Here is a 20,781-nt window from a genome sequence, read left to right as displayed (position 1 = left end):
CTGCAGATTTATCAAATCCGCTGGGGAAAAATCCGCAGTGGACCATTCTACATGTGCACATACCCATAGACAGACAGACAGACACATAGAAGGAATGAGATAGATAGATAGAAGGAATGAGGGCGGCATCACACTAGAGAGTTTAATGGACGTATGAGAGGAGCAAAAACAACGCATTGCACACGGACCAATGATTCTCTATGGGGCAGCTCCTATCTGCCGTATATTTCGCAGCTGCATTTTACGGGCGTAGAAAATTGCAGCATGCTGCGTTTGTCAGCGTATTGCACAAAAATTCCGCCAATGAAAGTCTTGCCACCTTGCCAATGGATTACATAAAGAACACTGTTTTGGGAACATTTCTGCGTATTGCGCCCGTAAAAAACGGACCGTATTTTCCTACGGCAAGTGTGACGCCGGCCTGAGATAGATAGATAGATAGATAAATTGATAGATGATAGATAGATAGAAGGAATGAGATGGATAGATGTAGATAGATATATGGATAGTTAGGCTACTTTCACACATCAGTTTGTTTCCGTCAGGCAGGATCCGGCGAATTTTTGAAAAAATGGATCCGTTGCAAATAGTGAAAAACTGATGCAACTGATCCGTTTTTTGTTTTTTTTAAAAAAAGAGAGAGCGAATGGAAAATGTGCATAATTTGAATGGAAACATGCATGAAAAAATGGATGCGGATGCCGGATTCATCATTTAACATCTCAGTTTCATACGTTTTTCACCGGATCCGTTGCTGTGCGTTTTTTCACCAGACAGAAAAACTGTTCCTCTGTATGTGTTTTCCATCTGGCGGAAACAGCTTTTTTGATGGATCAGGCAAAAAACAGATGAAACATGTGGCCATCATGGGCAATCCGGTGCTAATACAACTCTATAAGAAAAAACGGATCCAGCAGAAAAAAAACGGATCTTTTTTTTCAAAACTCGGTGGATTGGGCCTGACGGCAAAAACCTGATGTGTGAAATTAGCCAGATAGATATATGGATTGAAACATCTATGTATCTATATTTATAGATAGATATATCCATAGATAGGCCGATGTTGATTAATGAACATAAAGAAAAAACTGGAAAAAAAAGCGTGGGCTCCCGCGCAATTTTCTGCGCCAGAGGGGGAAAGCCGATGGCCGGGGGCCAATATTTGTAGCCTGGGAAGGAGTTAATACCCATGGCCCCTTTCCAGGCTATGAATATCAGCCCGAAGCTGTCTGCATAGCTTTTACTGGCTATTAAAATAGGGGGACCCCCCAAAAAATGACAGGGGGTCCCCTTATATTTTATAGCCAGAAAGGCTATTCAGACAGCTGCGGGCTGATATCCATAGCCTAGAGAGGGGCCATGGATATTGGCCCCCCCGGCTACAAATACCAGTCCGCAGCCACCCCAGAAATGGCGCATCTGTAAGATGCGCCAATTCCGGCACTTAGCCCTCTCTTCCCACTCTCGAGTACCGGTGGGATATGGTGTAATAAGGGGTTAATGTCACCTTGCTATTGTAAGGTGACATTAAGCCGGGTTAATAATGGAGAGGCGTCAATAAGACGCCTATCCATTATTAATCCTAGAGTAGTGAAAAAGTTTAAAAAAATAAAGACACAGCCAGAAGTATTTTAATATTCTTAATTTAACCATACTTACCATACTTCAGCGCCTGCAAAAAACGTAAAATAATAAACCGTATACTCCCTGTCCGACGCAATCCAATTAATAACGAGTGTCCCACGATGATCTCCCCTATAGAACAGTGACATCGGGTGATGTCACCGCTCTATAGGACCTCCAGTGACACACTGACAGGAGACAATGGCTCCTGCAGTGCATCACTGAGAGGTTACTGTAGTTCACTGGTCTCATTTTATGGCATTTGCTGCGTGGGAACTTTCTCACACAGCAGTGCAAAAGTGAGACAGTGTGGAAGGATACCTTCCTCCTGTCATTGTATTCCTGGAGTCCCTAGAGAGCGGTTGCATCAGCTGATGCTGCTGCTCTCCACGGGAGATCGTCGTGGGACACTCGTGGATTTCTGCGGATCAGGGAGTATATTGTTTGTTTGTTATTTTAATATTTTTAACAGGTGACACTGGCTTCGGGGAACAAAGTGACAAGTGATGGTAAGTATGTACTCTATCTTATATGTACTGTATGTCTGTATGTATTTATTGTATGTAATGTATGAATGTACTGTATGTATTGTATGTCTATATGTATGTATATTATATGTTGTATGTTCTGTCATATGTTGTATGTTGTATGTTGTGTCATATGTTGTATGTTGTATGTACTGTCATATGTTGCATGTTCTGTCATATGTTGTATGTACTGTCATATGTTGTATGTTGTATGTACTGTGATATGTTGCATGTTGTATGTTCTGTCATATGTTGTATGTTGTATGTACTGTCATATGTTGTACGTTGTATGTACTGTCATATGTTGTATGTACTGTCATATGTTGTATGTTGTATGTTCTTTTATATGTTGTATGTACTGTCATATGTTGTATGTTGTATGTTCTGTCATGCTGTATTTTATATGTACTGTCATATGTTGTATGTTCTGTCAAATGTTGCATGTTGTATGCACTGTCATATGTTGTATGTACTGTCATATGTTGTTTGTTGTAGGTACTGTCATGTGTTGTATGTACTTATGTTATATGTTGTATGTTCTGTCATATGTTATATGTTGTATGTACTGTCATATGTTGTATGTACTGTCATATGTTATATGTTGTATGTACTGTCATGTTGTATGTACTGTCATATGTTATATGTTGTATGTACTGTCATATGTTGTATGTTCTGTCAAATGTTGCATGTTGTATGTACTGTCATATGTTGTATGTTGTAGGTACTGTCATATGTTGTATGTACTTATGTTATATGTTGTATGTTGTCATATGTTATACGTTGTATGTACTGTCATATGTTATATGTTGTATGTACTGTCGTATGTGTTATGTTCTGTTGTATTTTCGTGTTGTTTTTTTTTACATTCAACACATTAGCCGGATGATGGGACTACTACTGCCCATCATTGGCTATTGTGTCAATCACTGTCACTGTAGCAGGCATAGCCCGATGGGACTTGTAGTCCCATCGGATGATGCCTGCACACGCACACACCCCCAAGGACCCCCCACAGCCCAGCACAGACCCCCCAGAGCCCGGCGCAGACCCCCCACAGCCTGGCACAGACCCCCCACAGCCCGGTGCAGACCCCCCACAGCCTGGCGCAGACCCCCGACAGCCCGGCACAGAGCCCCCACAGCCCAGCACAGAACCCCCACAGCCTGCCGCAGACCCCTGACAGCCAACCGCAGACCCCCGACAGCCACACACAGACCACCCACAGCCCGCCGCAGACCCCCCAAAAGACTCACACAGACCTCCCACAGTCCGCCGCAGACCCCCGACAGCCCGCCACAGACCCCCGACAGCCCGCCGCAGACCCCCGACAGCCCCACGATCCCCGCAGACCCCGATAGCCGCAGACACACACAAACACCCGCACACAGACACGCACATCTTCCCCGCACACACACAGTCTCCCCCCACACACACAGTCTCCGCCCACACTCCGCCCACACACTCTTTCCCTTCCCGATCTGCAGCGTTTCTCACAGCAAAACCGCAGATCTTTTTTAGATCTGCGGTTTTGCTGCTGATGTGCCTGACTCAATGCAGTCAATGGGTGCAGAAACGCTGCAGATCCGCACAAATAAATGACATGCTCCTTCTTTTAACCCACAGCGTTTTCAGTGCGGAGTTTTCCGCACCATTAGCACAGCATTTTTTTTCCATTGATTTACATTGTACTGTAAATCACTTGCGGATCTGCAGCGTTTCTGCACGGTAAAAAACGCTGTGGATCTGCAGGAAATCCGCAACGTGTGCACATAGCCTAAATGCAAGAAAGATTGAAATTCAGAAAAGGGGTATTCCCATCTCCAAGATCCTATGCCAATATGTAGTAGGTGTAATAATAATAATATTAGCAAATACCTCCTATTAGAAACATAGGATAGTTTTTCTGATTCGCTATGTCTCTGTCCTCATGTGCAGGCATTGCAGGACCTTAGGTATCCATGGTTACGACCACTCACAACTAACTGCCACTATATCAATGGTCGTAACCATAGATACCTAAGGTCGTGCAATACCTGCACATGAGGACAGAGACAGCGAATCAGAAAACGATAATTTATTTCTAATTGGACGTATTTACTAATATTATTATTACACCTACTACATATTGGGATACGATCTTGGATATGGGAACACCCCTTTAAGTATTACTAAAAAAAAATGTCTGCCATATAAGAACCTGTCACTAGAAAAGGCGGTGAAAAAAATTGCCATCTGTTTAACACTCTATAAAAGCTGAACTAGCATCACAGGGTCCATGTTATCCGTCTGTATGTGGCCCTTCACAGACAAAAAATTAGACAATACATTACCAATGTATAGTCACCATTCCTGGTGCCCTCCTTTAGATGCCTCCTGTTGTAATGTGTTCAGGTCTGTCTCCCCTTTTTCACTGCAGCCATCACATGGGTGGGGGGCACTATAAGAAGTCTGAATATCACCTTCCCTACCCCTTCACTACTGTGGAATGTACCACCGCCAAGGACATTGGCGCTATGTCCATCCCACCTGCAGTAGGTGGACATGGAAGGTAAGTTTAACTTTTTCCACATTGCTCCCATGCAACTGCAATGGTCATGTTGTTTTTAATACGGATATGTCAATGTCAGCTCTTCTGACGTGTCTATGTAGGTAAATGTTTGAAATTGTCATTACATACCAATTCTGAAACATCTTTGTCAGTGTTCCCTCTGTTTTTTTATTTTCTACTACTAAGTTATAAAATAAAAAAATGAACAAAACAATAAGTATGCTTTCAGCTCTGAAGCTCTTTTTCACTATGATTTTGAATGGTAATTCACAATTTCCACTAACGAATTAAAGGGGTTTCCTGGTCTAAAATGAAAAGTCTGCAGTCACTCTGTGTGACTGCAGACTTCTGAGTTCACCCAGTGCACGTACTGTGCTCTGCGGGAAATTGTCAGCTTCTGAGCTGGGGACAGCGGTGATTTCTGCGTTATGCATACTTCGGTCAGAGCCTGTCTAGTAGTCAAGGCCTTGCTCCATACACTTGTATAGAGCAAGAATGCGGCCTTCTAGTGATGTGGCCATCTGGTGGACGTGGCCATCTAGTGGGTGTGGCCTAGCTCAACACAAGTGTATGGAAGCAAGACTGCGCCCCCTGGCCCGGAATATGCATAACTCATAAATTACCAACGTTCCTGGCTCAGAAACCAGCAAATCCACACAGGGCACTGTGCGTGCACTAGGAGACAGAGTGACTGCAGACTTGATTTGGACAGTTAACTTCTTTAAAGGTGGTCCTCCTTATATTCTGTAGGAGCACACGCTCGCCTGCCTTCCTACTTTCTGCTTGCTGGGAGGGGGCTAATAAGAAAAATGACTGAGTATATTTTAGTCATTGTAGACCCCAACAACCATCCCCTTTTTTATGTTTGGTGTGGAATTATATCCAATTTGGCTTTAGGACAATTCTTCTTGTGTTTTTTCATTTAAGACAAATTAAATGAAGATAATAATACCAAAGAATTTGTGATTGCAATCATTTTCAGGAAGAAACTGAGTATTATCTGACAGAAATGCAGGGGTGTGAATACTTTTGGCCATGACTGTATAGCGCTTACCGAAGAAGCTGCATCGGGAACCCAGATACCTGGAGCGCTCCCGATAATCAGGTGTCCGGTGCCGCAGCTGTATGTGTCGCGGCTGTGTGACAGTCACAACACACAGACTCTCCATGGATGAGTCGTGACTGTCACACAGCCAGGACACATGCAGCTGCGGTGCCGGACACCTGATTTAGGGTTCGCTCCGGGAATCCAGGTTCCCGATGCAGCTTCTTTGGTAAGCGCTATAGTTTGCCCAATAAGGAGGGAGCCGACGATGCTCGCTCATCTCTACTCCTAATATTCAAGAATAAAGTGACAGAGTAATCTGATAAATTATTTTTTTTCCAGAAACCATGTTTGTATATCTCATAATAAAATATTAACATTCACAAGCTGCTGAAAGTGGCCCAAGACAGTGTGATATGGGACTTTCACACATGATAATGATTCCTAAGTAATGTCACGTTAGCAATTTTCACTTCCACATTAATGATGTTCACACCATAAAGACTGAACAGATGCTAGTTATGTCTGGATAAAAGACAAGGCGAAAATAAATGAGATAACAAAACAACAAATTGCCACAATTTACTGTAACAATAGAGAACAGGATAAAGGTTTTTCAATAAAACTGTAACAAGTAGCATATGAAATCAATGACATAATCTTTAAACATATGGTTTATTGAAAGGGGCGACTGGAAGAACACCATGGCCTAAGGAGGAAACTGATGTATGGCAATACCTAATAGATATGCGTACGATATGTGCCTGACACATCTGAAGTGTTAACTGATCTACTGACTAGATACCTTTTCATACATTATAAATTATGAGATTTCATATTCTAGAAATAATTTCCTTTGCTACAGTGATCCGACAGCCTTACTTGCTCTCATTTTAAAACATGTTCTCATCCTTGTTATTGAACCCTTATTGCTACAAATACCAATGTAATTACATTTTAGAAGGAAATATCTTAAAAACAAATCAGCTGACCTTCTGCTGATTGGGCTCCAGACAGATCACTGCGGGATCCCTTAGAGCTTATTCACACACCCGATTTCTGCGTACAAGTGCCCTCCATCGTTTTCACGGTTAGCACTCGTACCTATCATAGTCTTTTGGGCTGTGCACAGGTCCTATTATTCCCTCCAACAGAGTGATCCATGGAAAATAGCAGAGACACGTCCGATTTTGATCCGAAGGTGAGATCAAATTCAAAAGTTTAAGTTCATGGGTTCATGAAAATATCAGACCTTACTCGGTTGACATTTGAGTGCAGTCTGATTTTCACAGGATATCAAAATGGAGAGGGTGGAGAATTTTTTATTTTATTTTTGCACACACGAGAAAAACGGATGGCACTCCGACCACACTCTGATCAAAGTTTGGTCAGTTTTTCTCTTGTGTGGAAAAATCAGACATGTGATTGAGCTCTTAAGGTACCTTCACACGAAACGACTTTACAACGAGAACGACAACGATCTGTGACGTTGCAGCGTCCTGGATAGCGATATCGTTGTGTTTGACACGCAGCAGCGATCTGGATCCTGCTGTGATATCGCTGGTCGTTGAATAAAGTTCAGAACTTTATTTGGTCGTCAGACCGGCGTGTATCGTCGTGTTTGACACCAAAAGCAACGATACCAGCGATGTTTTACGCTGGTAACCAGGGTAAATATCGGGTTACTAAGCGCAGGGCCGCGCTTAGTAACCCGATGTTTACCCTGGTTACCAGCGTAAAAGTAAAAAAAACAAACAGTACATACTCACCTGCGCGTCCCCTGCCGTCCGCTTCCTGCTCTGACTGAGCGCCGGCCCTAAACTGAAAGTAAAAGCACAGCGGTGACGTCACCGCTCTGCTGTTAGGGGCCGGCGCTCACACAGTACAGGAAGCGGACGCCGGGGGACGCGCAGGTGAGCATGTACTGTTTGTTATTTTTACTTTTACGCTGGTAACCAGGGTAAACATTGGGTTACTAAGCGCGGCCCTGCGCTTAGTAACCCGATGTTTACCCTGGTTACCCGGGGACCTCGGCATCGTTGGTCGCTGGAGAGCGGTCTGTGTGACAGCTCTCCAGCGACCAAACAGCGACGCTGCAGCGATCGGCATCGTTGTCGCTATCGCTGCAGCGTCGCTTCGTGTGAAGGTACCTTTAGGAATTCACTGCTATAAAAGAGGTCCTGTTACGCAACCAGAGTTACTTTAGTTCTGCAGCCTGATCTTAGCATCAAGTAGTATGATGGGGCAAATGTAATATTTAGCCCAACTGAGCAGTCACAAGTCAAAGGTACTTCACACCTATTAGTTGGTGCTGTACGGAAAGGATTCTCCACAGTCATATACAGTATGTAGAAAATATCCACAGCACACAAGAGAATTTCATGCAAAATGAAGAAACTTGGTGGCTCAGTGGTTAGTACTGTTGCTTTGCAGCATTGGAGTACTGGGTGAAAAAGCAACCAAGCACAACCTCTGGAAGGAGTTTGCATGTTCTCCTTATGTCTGTGTGGGTCTCCTCTGCGTTAGCAAGCATAATAAATAAATTAAATAAAGTATTGATCATAAAATAATACAAATGGATGTTATATGACATAAGTTCCATCCAGCAAACGGCAATGCATATACCAATGCAAGAACAGTAAGTTATATTTCAGTCTTACCCAAACTTTTTTTTAAATCGTATGTGGTGGACGAAGAAGACTGGGATTAGCAGCCTTTGCATTCCACTGACAGCAGATATGACTAAAAGTGTAACTGTCCCTTTATGAAATGTTTTCTATATTATAGGCTCTGAATTGTTATGATGATCGGCGGGAATCCAGATCCTGAGACCCCTATCGATAGAATCAAAATGATATTTGCAGCTCCTGCATGAACTGCGTGCACAGGTTGGTGGGAGAATTTATGGTCCCATAGACTTATTATTGAGCTCATCCACTGCTCTGTGAGCAGTGTTTAGACTGATCGGTGGGGGTCTCAAAATATGACACCAAATGATCAACAAAACTATTGAAAGTATGAAAGTGTGTGTGTGTATATATATATATATATATATATATATATATATATATATATATATATATATACACAGTTGTGTGGAAAAGTGATTGCCCCTTACAGATTTCCTATTCTTTTGCATGTTTGTCACACTTAAATGTTTGAGATCACCAAACAAATTTAAATATTAGGCAAAGATAACACAAGTAAACACAAAATGCAGTTTATAAATGAAGGTCTCTATTATTAAGGGAAAAAGAAATCTAAAGCAATAGATAAGGCCGCCAGCCAAACGGAGGCTGGCAGCTGACATCAGCTCGCACGTCACCGGCGTATGACATCATTGTCATTCACTGGCAACAGCGCGCTTGAGATGCCTGAAGGGATCATCATCACTGCAGGAGTGCGGCAAGGTAAGAAGAAAGTTTTTTTTTTTAATTAAAAGCAATATGTTCACCGGCAGGATGGAGACACATGGACCATGTGTCTCCATCCTGCCCGGGGCAGAATGGAGACAAGGGGGCAGGATGGGAGACATGGGGGCAGGAAGGGAGACAGATGGGGAGGAATATGGGGCAGGATGGAGACAGATGGTGCAGGATCATGGGGCAGGAAGGAGACACACGGTGCAGGATCATGGGGCAGGATGGAGACAGATGGTGCAGGATCATGGGGCAGGATGGAGACAGATGGGGCAGGATGGAGACATATGCAGCAGGATCATGGGGCAGGATGGAGACAGATGGTACAGAATCATGGGGCAGGATAGATATGATGGGGACAGATGGGGCAGGATCATGGGGCAGATGGGGCAGAATCATGGGGCAGGATCATGGGGCAGATGGGGCAGGATCATGGGACAGATAGAGCAGGATCATGGGGCAGATGGGGCAGGATCATGGGACAGATGGAGCAGGATCATGGGACAGATGGGGCAGAATCATGGGACAGATGGGTCAGAATCATGGGACAGATGGGGCAGGATGGGGAGATCAGATGGGGCAGGATAGGGCATCACATGGAAGCAGGATGGAAGAACATATGGCTGGAGCCAGGAATGAGACACACGGGGGCCTGGATGGGAGATATTATTACTGCAGTGAGGTATTTATTTTATTTTTTGAGGATAGTGTTTTAAATGGGGGAGGCAGTCCTGTTACTATGCAGAGCAACACTGTCGCCTTTTTTTCTTCATCTGGTGTAGTTTAGAATTTGGAAAAAAATAAGTATTGTGTTCTGTAAGCGGAGCACTAGATAACTGTGTTATTTCCTGCAGAGACGAGCTCTGGCTGGAAGAAGTGACGCCGGTCTGTGCTGGATGAAGATGAAAAGCAAAGATGAAAGACTTCACCTGGAGACGTCACTGATGAGTCAGTATGTTACCTGTACACTGACACTATACACTGTATACTATATACAGCGGTCCTGTGCACAATGTCACCAGTGATCACTGTATTACCTTTACACTATACACTATATAGACCTAATATTAACCAACAGGCCAGACCGCATATCAAATATAAGGGTTGGGGGTCACTTGGGGAATAGTGATCATAAAATAATAAGTTTTCATGTAACCTTTAATAAGATGGGTAGTAGGGGGGTGACAAGGACACTAAACTTCAGGAGGGCAAATTTCCAACGGATGAGAGAGGATCTTGGTGCAATTAACTGGGACGATATCCTGAGACACAAAAATACACAAAGAAAATGGGAGACGTTTATTAGCATCCTGGATAGGACCTGTGCACAGTATATACCGTATGGGAATAAACATACTAGAAATAGGAGGAAACCAATATGGCTAAATAGAGCTGTTAGGGGCGCAATAAGGAACAAAAAGAAAGCATTTAGAGAATTAAAGGAAGTAGGTAGTGATGAGGCATTAAATAAATACAGAAAATTAAATAAATTCTGTAAAAAGCAAATCAAGGCAGCAAAGATTGAGACAGAGAGACTCATTGCCAGAGAGAGTAAAAATAATCCCAAAATATTCTTTAACTATATAAATAGTAAGAAACTAAAAAATGACAGTGTTGGCCCCCTTAAAAATAGTCTGGGTGAAATGGTGGATGAGGATGAGGAAAAAGCCAATCTGCTAAATGACTTTTTTTCATCAGTATTTACAAAAGAAAATCCCATGGCAGCCAATATGACTAGTGATAAAAATTCCCCATTAAATGTCACCTGCTTAACCCAGCAGGAAGTACAGCGGCGTCTAAAAATCACTAAAATTGACAAATCTCCGGGCCCGGATGGGATACACCCCCGAGTACTGCAGGAACTAAGTACAGTCATTGATAGACCATTATTTTTAATCTTTAAAGAGTCCATAATAACAGGGTCTGTACCACAGGACTGGCGTATAGCAAATGTGGTGCCAATATTCAAAAAAGGGGCAAAAACTGAACTCGGTAATTATAGGCCAGTAAGTTTAACCTCTACTGTGGGTAAAATCCTGGAGGGCATTCTAAGGGATGCTATACTGGAGTATCTGAAGAGGAATAACCTCATGACCCAGTATCAGCACGGGTTTACTAGGGACCGCTCATGTCAGACTAATTTGATCAGCTTCTATGAAGAGGTAAGTTCCGGACTGGACCAAGGGAACCCAGTGGACGTAGTGTATATGGACTTTTCCAAAGCTTTTGATACGGTGCCACACAAAAGGTTGATACATAAAATGAGAGTAATGGGGATAGGGGAAAATATGTGTAAGTGGGTTGAGAGCTGGCTCAGGGATAGGAAACAAAGGGTGGTTATTAATGGAGCACACTCGGACTGGGTCGCGGTTAGCAGTGGGGTACCACAGGGGTCAGTATTGGGCCCTCTTCTTTTTAACATATTTATTAATGACCTTGTAGGGGGCATTCAGAGTAGAATTTCAATATTTGCAGATGACACTAAACTCTGTAGGGTAATCAATACAGGGGAGGACAATTTTATATTACAGGATGATTTATGTAAACTAGAAGCTTGGGCTGATAAATGGCAAATGAGCTTTAATGGGGATAAATGTAAGGTCATGCACTTGGGTAGAAGTAATAAGATGTATAACTATGTGCTTAATTCTAAAACTCTGGGCAAAACCATCAATGAAAAAGACCTGGGTGTATGGGTGGATGACAGACTCATATTCAGTGGCCAGTGTCAGGCAGCTGCTACAAAGGCAAATAAAATAATGGGATGTATTAAAAGAGGCATAGATGCTCATGAGGAGAACATAATTTTACCTCTATACAAGTCACTAGTTCGACCACACTTAGAATACTGTGCACAGTTCTGGTCTCCGGTGTATAAGAAAGACATAGCTGAACTAGAGCGGGTGCAGAGAAGAGCGACCAAGGTTATTAGAGGACTGGGGGGTCTGCAATACCAAGATAGGTTATTACACTTGGGGCTATTTAGTTTGGAAAAACGAAGACTAAGGGGTGATCTTATTTTAATGTATAAATATATGAGGGGACAGTACAAAGACCTTTCTGATGATCTTTTTAATCATAGACCTGAGACAGGGACAAGGGGGCATCCTCTACGTCTGGAGGAAAGAAGGTTTAAGCATAATAACAGACGCGGATTCTTTACTGTAAGAGCAGTGAGACTATGGAACTCTCTGCCGTATGATGTTGTAATCAGTGATTCATTAATTAAATTTAAGAGGGGACTGGATACCTTTCTGGAAAAGTATAATATTACAGGGTATATACACTAGATTCCTTGATAAGGCGTTGATCCAGGGAACTAGTCTGATTGCCGTATGTGGAGTCGGGAAGGAATTTTTTTCCCCATGGTGGAGTTACTCTTTGCCACATGGGTTTTTTTTGCCTTCCTCTGGATCAACATGTTAGGGCATGTTAGGTTAGGCTATGGGTTGAACTAGATGGACTTAAAGTCTTCCTTCAACCTCAATAACTATGTAACTATGTAACTATGTAACTATATACAGAGCTCCTGTGTATAATGTCACGAGTGATCACTGTATTACCTGTACACAGACACTGCATGTTAAGTACAGATCTCCTGTGTATAATGGCACTTATGGTGATATTAGTATTGTGTTTTTTTATTACTAATCAGTATTTTAGTATTCAGTCACTATGTGGTGGTAATATGTTGTCTGGCCATGGTGTGGCGGTATTTGTTCCTTGTATGTGCTATTATTTGGTCACTATGTGGTGGTAATATGTGGTCTGGTCATAGTGTGGTGGTATTTGTTCCTTGTATGTGGCATTATTGGTCATGATGTGGTGGTAATATGTGGTCTGGACATGGTGTGGTAGTATTTGTTCCTTGTGTGTGATATTATTGGTCATTTTAAAAATTTAAAAATAAATACAAATATACCTAAATTGTATTGGATATTATAACAAATGATTAATAGGATAAAGTAGAGCAGGCCCCGGCCAAAGAATCTACATTGTCGTGGTGGCAGCTTAAAAAATCTTTTGACTGTGGAGAGTTCGAGGGGTGGAGTATGGGGGGGGGGGGGTGCCAGTATGGGGCCCCAAAACTCCTAGTGGCAGCCTGAGAACAGATTTAGTTATACTGAGAATAAATTACACACTGGTGGACTCAATTTACTAAATTATGTGACTTCTGGAGGCAATTGGTGACTGAGGATTTTATTTAGGGATATCACAGACTACAGGGTGCTGAATACTATCGCACATCACAATTTTCAGATTTATATTTTTTAAATGATTTGAAAACCATGCATAATTTCCTTTACACTTCAGAAATACTTGCTATTTTGTGTTGGTATATCACATAAAATCCTATTGAAATTTGTGGATGTAACGTGAAAAAATGTGGAAAAGTTCGAAGTACTGTATATAAATGCAGCGCCCCAGAGTCCTGGTCGTTGCAGTATCATGGCTCAGCCACTAAGGGGGGGCCATGGTGCGTTCGATGGCACTGAAGGAGTTCTCTGAGCAGGTATCACAGTCACCAATACATTTCACAGCTGGGCCTCCGGGGGGAGCTAAGGGTGCTATTCATTAGGCCACTCCCCACCATAGTGGGTAAACTGGGGGTCAGGCAGGAAGTTAGAAGAGAACGCTGACGGGATTGAACGGAGCAACACCCTGTGGCAGGGGGTGTTGTGAAGGGAGAGACTGTAGGGTCTCTGCCAGGGGTGGGATCCTGGCAGAGGCTTGGCATTGAAAGAACGTAACGGGTCCGCGCAGGCTCCTGGAAGCGGCGGGACTCAAGAAAGGACTAGAAGCGAGATAGATTGTGCTGAGTGAGAAACGAAATCAAGCGAAAGGAGATACCAGTGAGGGTTGTGCTGAAAGAGGCAGCACCTTACTGAGGCGCACTACCGGTGGCCGGAACGCCGAGGAGGTAAAGAGTTTCAAGCCATACCTCAGACCTACGGCAGGGCAGTTAGCTTTAGGCGGACTGTCTCACGCATCACCCAGGAAGGCAAAGGGGGGTACCAACAGGAGAGGGGCGCAGATAGAGTCCCGGAAGATCTCCGAGCCTCCCCGTCATACGGGTGCGTTCCTACCATAGTATCTGGAGGGACGAGGAAGATCATTGCGAATTAAGTTGTTGTGAGGGAACACGAGAAACAGACACAACAGTTGTGGGGTACTTTCCGTAAGCACAGCAGGGAAGGACTGCAACACATAGCGCTAGAAGGAAGGCACCGATTTCCACCTGCAAGGAGAGCTCTGGAAGTGCCATTGGACCGGCCGGACTTGCGCAGCCTGGTGAGCCGTATTCCGGACTGAGGACCCAGAGAGCTTCAGTAAAGAGGTAAAGAGACTGCAACCTGGTGTCCTCGTTATTTACCGCGACCTGCACCCCACAACTGCACCGCTACAACATCGCTTATTGCATCGGACGTCCCCCACTGACAGACAGGGCCACGGACCGGGTCTCGCCACCGTGACAACCCCAGGACTGAGACCTAGAGGCCCGGCTCCGGGTACCCCTCGGCCCTGCGGCGGTGTGGGGGCGCTCCAACTTGGCGTCACGAACAGGATGTACTTAAGCCTGAAGAATCAGGTCATGTGTGCCTAGAGACTGTGATTTACTGTACTTTATTGCAAGATTGTACTGCGCCATTGGCCGCCAGAAGTTCCCGCCAAAAGGTGCCGCCATTGCTACACCCCAGGAGAAGGAGGGTGTGTTATGGGCGGAGACTCTCAGTGTGGCGCGAGAAATGGCTACCGCCCCCTGCACTTCTGGCTGCAAAGAGATGACCTGCCCTAAAACAGAAGACAACCCCCTGAGATGCAACGGCGGGAAGCGGGTGATGGAGAAGCCCGACCTCAGAGAAATGGCGGAGTTAGGTGCATGCACTGCCAGCGACTATCAGGCGGCGATGATGAACGGCGAGTGCCTGAGCGAGGAAGAAGCAGTTCCGGCCTGCCCTTCTTCACCGGAGATGGACCGGAAGCCTGCGGACCCGACAGCGGAGCCGAATCCGAGCATCCCATTGGAGGAGCCCCGGTCCGGGCTGCAGCAGATTCCAGCGTCTTTGTTAACGGACCGGAGCGGCACCGATGGAACCACATCAGGCGCAGGTATGGGCGGCGCCCCTACTCCCCTGGACGGTTCTGCTCTCCCGACCGATCCTCCCCACAACAGTAACCCCGCGTTTACAATCGACCGAGCGGTTCTCACCCCAGGTGCGTTGGGGAAGTTGTTACCACCATTGCCAACCAGGTGGGGAGAGCCCATAGAAATGGACCCAGGAGGGGTGATGTTCCGATGGGATGTTCCCTGGGTCGAGCAGGATGGGATTCCAATGGAAGGTCTCACTATTGAGATACTTACCTGGGACCAATACAAACAATGCGTGCTCCAGCATTGGGGACAGCGCACCGAAGTTGAAAGACGGGAACTGCAGAGCAAAATAATGATCTATGATGGGACGGATGCTGTCAGGCGAGGGACGGTGGCGGCATTCCACCCAAAGAAGGGGTGGGGTTCCATTTGGGAGTCGGGTCTACCTACTGGCATCTTCGTTGCCGGCTACGATGTGGAGACCCCCTGCTGTGATCGAGAAGGTGAACCACTCCGGGAGGGGGATCAGGTGACATATACCCGCCACTGGAACACACAAGGATGGCGTGCCCGGAAAGTTCAGCGATGCGAGTCTGAGAGAATGGCACCTGCGGCCCCAACTGTGGTCAATCCAGGGCTGCCAGATCTTGTTACTGTTTCTACGGTACGCTTTGTAGCAGGTCCTGAACTTGCCGACAGAGTTAGGCTTCAAATTCAGACAGCAGGCGACCAGGTGGTCCCTGCGGAGCTTGCCGCTGGTGTCCGTGCTACAGTGGCCGGGGTTCAGGAGCCCAAGCCACCAGAAGAAGAATAAACCTCGATACCATGGAAAATGTAAATAGTTAACTGTTCATTCTTTTAACTGTTCCTGTTTGCTACTAAACCCGTCTAGGGTTAAAGGTGACCCCTTGTTGACCCGGGGCCACTATTGTTGTTCTCAAAGTTTTGCACAAGTTTAAAAGAACTGCAGAAATCATGGACTGTGCATGATTCGAACTTCCCTTGTAAATAGTTTGCACCTTCTTAAAGGTGCTCCCTACTGGTTTTAGCCAAAGACACTTTGCGAAGATATTTGCCCTATTGGTTTGAGCCAAAAGACACTTTGCGAAGATTCCTTCTTTACTGGTTTTAGTTAAAGACACTTTGCGAAGAAACCTTTCCTACTAGTCCTAGTTAAAGACACTTTGTGAAGATCCCGGGCTGGAACTTTGCATAAGGCTGGTAGGCTGAGAAGACGAGCTACCTCAGAAAGACTTGGTCCCCTCTTAAAGGGGATGTGACGAAGTAAATTTGAAAGAGATACTGTTACCGAACAGTAATGTGATAATGATGCCTTGAAAAAGAAAATGTAACTGTTTTACATGCCGAGTTATATGTGTTGAAGTTGTTGAAATGTGAAATCTGAATAATGTTTTGTAGAAAGGAAAGATGCAGAGAGCCCGTAGGGGTAGATGTAGAAGCCTGCATAGTTGAAAGTAAAAGAAGTAATAATGAAAGTGAGGATAGAAGGTAAACCCCGCGTCCCCATTGAAAAGTTACTTTGTTACTAAGGACAGAGAGTGAACCCGTAGGGGTTAGAGAGTGAGTCCTTAAAGGGGCCGAGTAGAGCTGGCTCAGAGTTCTTCAACTGAAAGGAATGTTATGTCTATACTGTGTATAGTAGCGAAAGGCAGTAGGCCCTGGCTGAACAGGGCGGTCCTGTAAAAGAAAGGAGAGGCAGTAGGCCTGGTGCCGTAGGGACAGGCGGTCCTGCAGGTTCACAAGAAGGAGAATGTAAAGTTGAAATGCCTTATAATGTGATTATAGGAAGGCCTTTGATAGACTAAGAGTGTGAGTTTCTTAAAGGCAATGTTAAGTTATTGTTCCAAAAATTGCATTAAGTAGAATACCCGGTTGGGTAACAGAAGTTATTTATGCTCTGTAATTTATAATGTTGATTATGTTTGTAACGTTAAAAGTGTCCTCACCTCCCATAAAGGGAAGCTTACTTAAGTATACTTACTGTTATTTGCACTCAACAAAATTGTATGTCTTTTTGCTAACCTGTATTGTTGTTTTTCTTCCCAGTCCCGGAGTACTGTGTTTAACCAGGGGGGAGTGCAGCGCCCCAGAGTCCTGGTCGTTGCAGTATCATGGCTCAGCCACTAAGGGGGGGCCATGGTGCGTTCGATGGCACTGAAGGAGTTCTCTGAGCAGGTATCACAGTCACCAATACATTTCACAGCTGGGCCTCCGGGGGGAGCTAAGGGTGCTATTCATTAGGCCACTCCCCACCATAGTGGGTAAACTGGGGGTCAGGCAGGAAGTTAGAAGAGAACGCTGACGGGATTGAACGGAGCAACACCCTGTGGCAGGGGGTGTTGTGAAGGGAGAGACTGTAGGGTCTCTGCCAGGGGTGGGATCCTGGCAGAGGCTTGGCATTGAAAGAACGTAACGGGTCCGCGCAGGCTCCTGGAAGCGGCGGGACTCAAGAAAGGACTAGAAGCGAGATAGATTGTGCTGAGTGAGAAACGAAATCAAGCGAAAGGAGATACCAGTGAGGGTTGTGCTGAAAGAGGCAGCACCTTACTGAGGCGCACTACCGGTGGCCGGAACGCCGAGGAGGTAAAGAGTTTCAAGCCATACCTCAGACCTACGGCAGGGCAGTTAGCTTTAGGCGGACTGTCTCACGCATCACCCAGGAAGGCAAAGGGGGGTACCAACAGGAGAGGGGCGCAGATAGAGTCCCGGAAGATCTCCGAGCCTCCCCGTCATACGGGTGCGTTCCTACCATAGTATCTGGAGGGACGAGGAAGATCATTGCGAATTAAGTTGTTGTGAGGGAACACGAGAAACAGACACAACAGTTGTGGGGTACTTTCCGTAAGCACAGCAGGGAAGGACTGCAACACATAGCGCTAGAAGGAAGGCACCGATTTCCACCTGCAAGGAGAGCTCTGGAAGTGCCATTGGACCGGCCGGACTTGCGCAGCCTGGTGAGCCGTATTCCGGACTGAGGACCCAGAGAGCTTCAGTAAAGAGGTAAAGAGACTGCAACCTGGTGTCCTCGTTATTTACCGCGACCTGCACCCCACAACTGCACCGCTACAACATCGCTTATTGCATCGGACGTCCCCCACTGACAGACAGGGCCACGGACCGGGTCTCGCCACCGTGACAACCCCAGGACTGAGACCTAGAGGCCCGGCTCCGGGTACCCCTCGGCCCTGCGGCGGTGTGGGGGCGCTCCATAAAGTTTAAAAAAAATGCACAGTTACACTTTAAGCAAGGTCTCGGTAAATTAGCTCTTACTGGATTGAGCATATATAATATTAAGTCAATTTACTTTTCCTCATTTATACAGACAATACATTACAATAAATGTTGCATCAATTCTTTACTTGTGCCGGGGATTGTTTCTATATTGCTGCAGTCTCTTGACATAATCTTGAACAGATTGTCCACTACTCAGATATCCCTTTCTTAATTACTATATTCCCCCTTGTAAAATAAAAACATCTCATACTCACCTTTCATACCAGTTTCATACCAGTGCAGCAATGTTGGCCTTGGGTCTCCCAAGGCTTGCATAACATTTTAAAGCCACACGAGCCCTGAAGCCAAACAAATGGCTGCTAATTGCCTAAAGTACTCACACCTCCCATAAATGTCCGAGGTCTGTCTGAAGAAATTGAGAGCACAGCAGTCCAATAGTGGCTGCTTATTGGCTGCAGGGCTCTCGTGGCATAACAATGTCACGTGATCCTTTGGGGACCTAGTCCAAACATCACTGGAACGGAACTGGTGTGGAAGGTGAGTATAGGGTAATTTTATAAAAGGTGGAATACAGCATTTAAGTAGTGGTTATCCTACTAATGGACAGCCCCTTTAACATAGTCCACATGATCACATAAACATAAAGTTATCAGATTCCCTCCAACAAAGATTGTGCATATGATGTGATGATCGGGAAAAAACAGTCTCGATTGGTTACACAATAACTGAATTACATTTACCACAATATCTGAGATGTATTGTGTCCAACTTTAGTGGATGTCAAGATGATCGTTAATAATGTTAATCTGTTTTTTATGGTTATTTATTAAAACTGCCATGGTCAAATTCTCCACTATACAGTATGTGGCCTAAATCACTGAATATATTGTTCTTCAACTCCAAACTTAAGTAACATTATTATTATTCTCTGCATGTTCATTGGGATTAACAATATGTTAATAATTAGCACAAGTGTCACAAACATGTAAATTATTAGTTTGTGTTATGTCTATATTACTTGTGGGGCGGGGGAACTTGGAGTTGGCTGTTCTGCTTCCTGAGATGTGGCTTGTTCTTCGTTTTGGCTTGTAGCTTTAGCTGTGGTCTCTGGTGCAGGGGCAGGTTTTTGGGTCACTTTTTTTTCTGAGGTTTCTTCTTCACCTGAAGACTCTGTGTGAGCTTCTTCGGAGTCTTCAACCTCTGCCAATTCTTCTTCCTCCTCTTCACCTTAGGAAAAAAAGAAAATATAAAGTTGTATTATTTACATCTTCTGACTAATAAAACTAAATAAACTATCAATCATATGTAGCTTGGTTGTAAAATAGTTTTTTACTGTCTTCATTTTGCAGAAGTGGACACAGTTCCTGTAGTCATCTGGAAACTGACAACAAGCAAAACAGTTGCTGATGGATCTTGCTGTAGATTCAATATTATTTTGTTAATACATAGAGAGCTGATGATATAATATACAGTATATTCAAGTATTGATAAGGCTAATGGGATATCTATATGCAAGGCTGCCTGTGATATTATTGATATTAATGGACAATCAGATTCCAACTTGGTTCAATCAGAGTGCTTGCTATAATATACTGCCATATATAAAGTGAAAATAGGCAAGAAGAAAAAGAGTGAACATGTATTAAAAATATTTTACATTTCACAATTACTAATGGTAGTCACAAATAGACCTACATTTTATTTAGAACCTCAAAAAACAGGTGTTATTCGGATGAGCTAAAAGTATAAGAAGCTGTGACCTCTTGGATTTATCTCCTTATAAATTTAATAACAGTGTAGATATTCTTGATACAAATAAAAAGCACAACACCAATGGAAACTTGACTGACCTCATGTAAAGTTGGTGAGGTCTATCAGGATTTGTTGGCATATGTCATAGCTGTTATAACTGTGCTAAAGCTAATCCGTCAGTTGGTTTTTGCATTGTAATCTGACAGCAGAAATACATAGGGGCAGATACCCTGATTCCACTGATGTATCACTTAGTTTATTGGTTGCAGCAGATATGATAGAAGCAGTTTTCTCTGTTGCAGATCTAGTACTGATCAGTTGTTCATCTTTGTATATCCTCGCTGCAACACAGTTTTCTGTGTATAGTGACAAAGAGCAGCTAATCAGTGCTGGTGGTGTGGTGGGACTAGGTGTCAGGAGGACTCTGAACATTTTTTATTACCTTTTTGTGCATTACTGCCCTTTTCCAAGATGGTCTTTGGTCTCATGTGTACTGTGTCTTCCTGCTATAAAACTCC

General features: G+C 44.4%; 1 protein-coding gene across 3 annotated transcripts in view; it reads right to left on the bottom strand.

Moving 5' to 3' along the window:
* Positions 1–20,781, bottom strand: part of TRIM55 (tripartite motif containing 55) — a 273,771-nt gene that overhangs the window by 56,422 nt on the left and 196,568 nt on the right. For all 3 annotated transcript variants that reach the window (XM_077270601.1, XM_077270600.1, XM_077270602.1), the window contains exon 8: positions 19,530–19,738. In XM_077270601.1, coding sequence (XP_077126716.1) covers positions 19,530–19,738 — 209 coding nt within the window. The remainder of the gene's footprint in view (positions 1–19,529; positions 19,739–20,781) is intronic.

Source organism: Ranitomeya variabilis, chromosome 6 (assembly GCF_051348905.1).
Source record: "Ranitomeya variabilis isolate aRanVar5 chromosome 6, aRanVar5.hap1, whole genome shotgun sequence".
Taxonomy (NCBI): Eukaryota; Metazoa; Chordata; class Amphibia; order Anura; family Dendrobatidae; genus Ranitomeya; species Ranitomeya variabilis.
The sequence above is the reverse complement of the archived record's forward strand: the minus strand, read 5'-3'. Positions and strand labels throughout refer to the sequence as shown.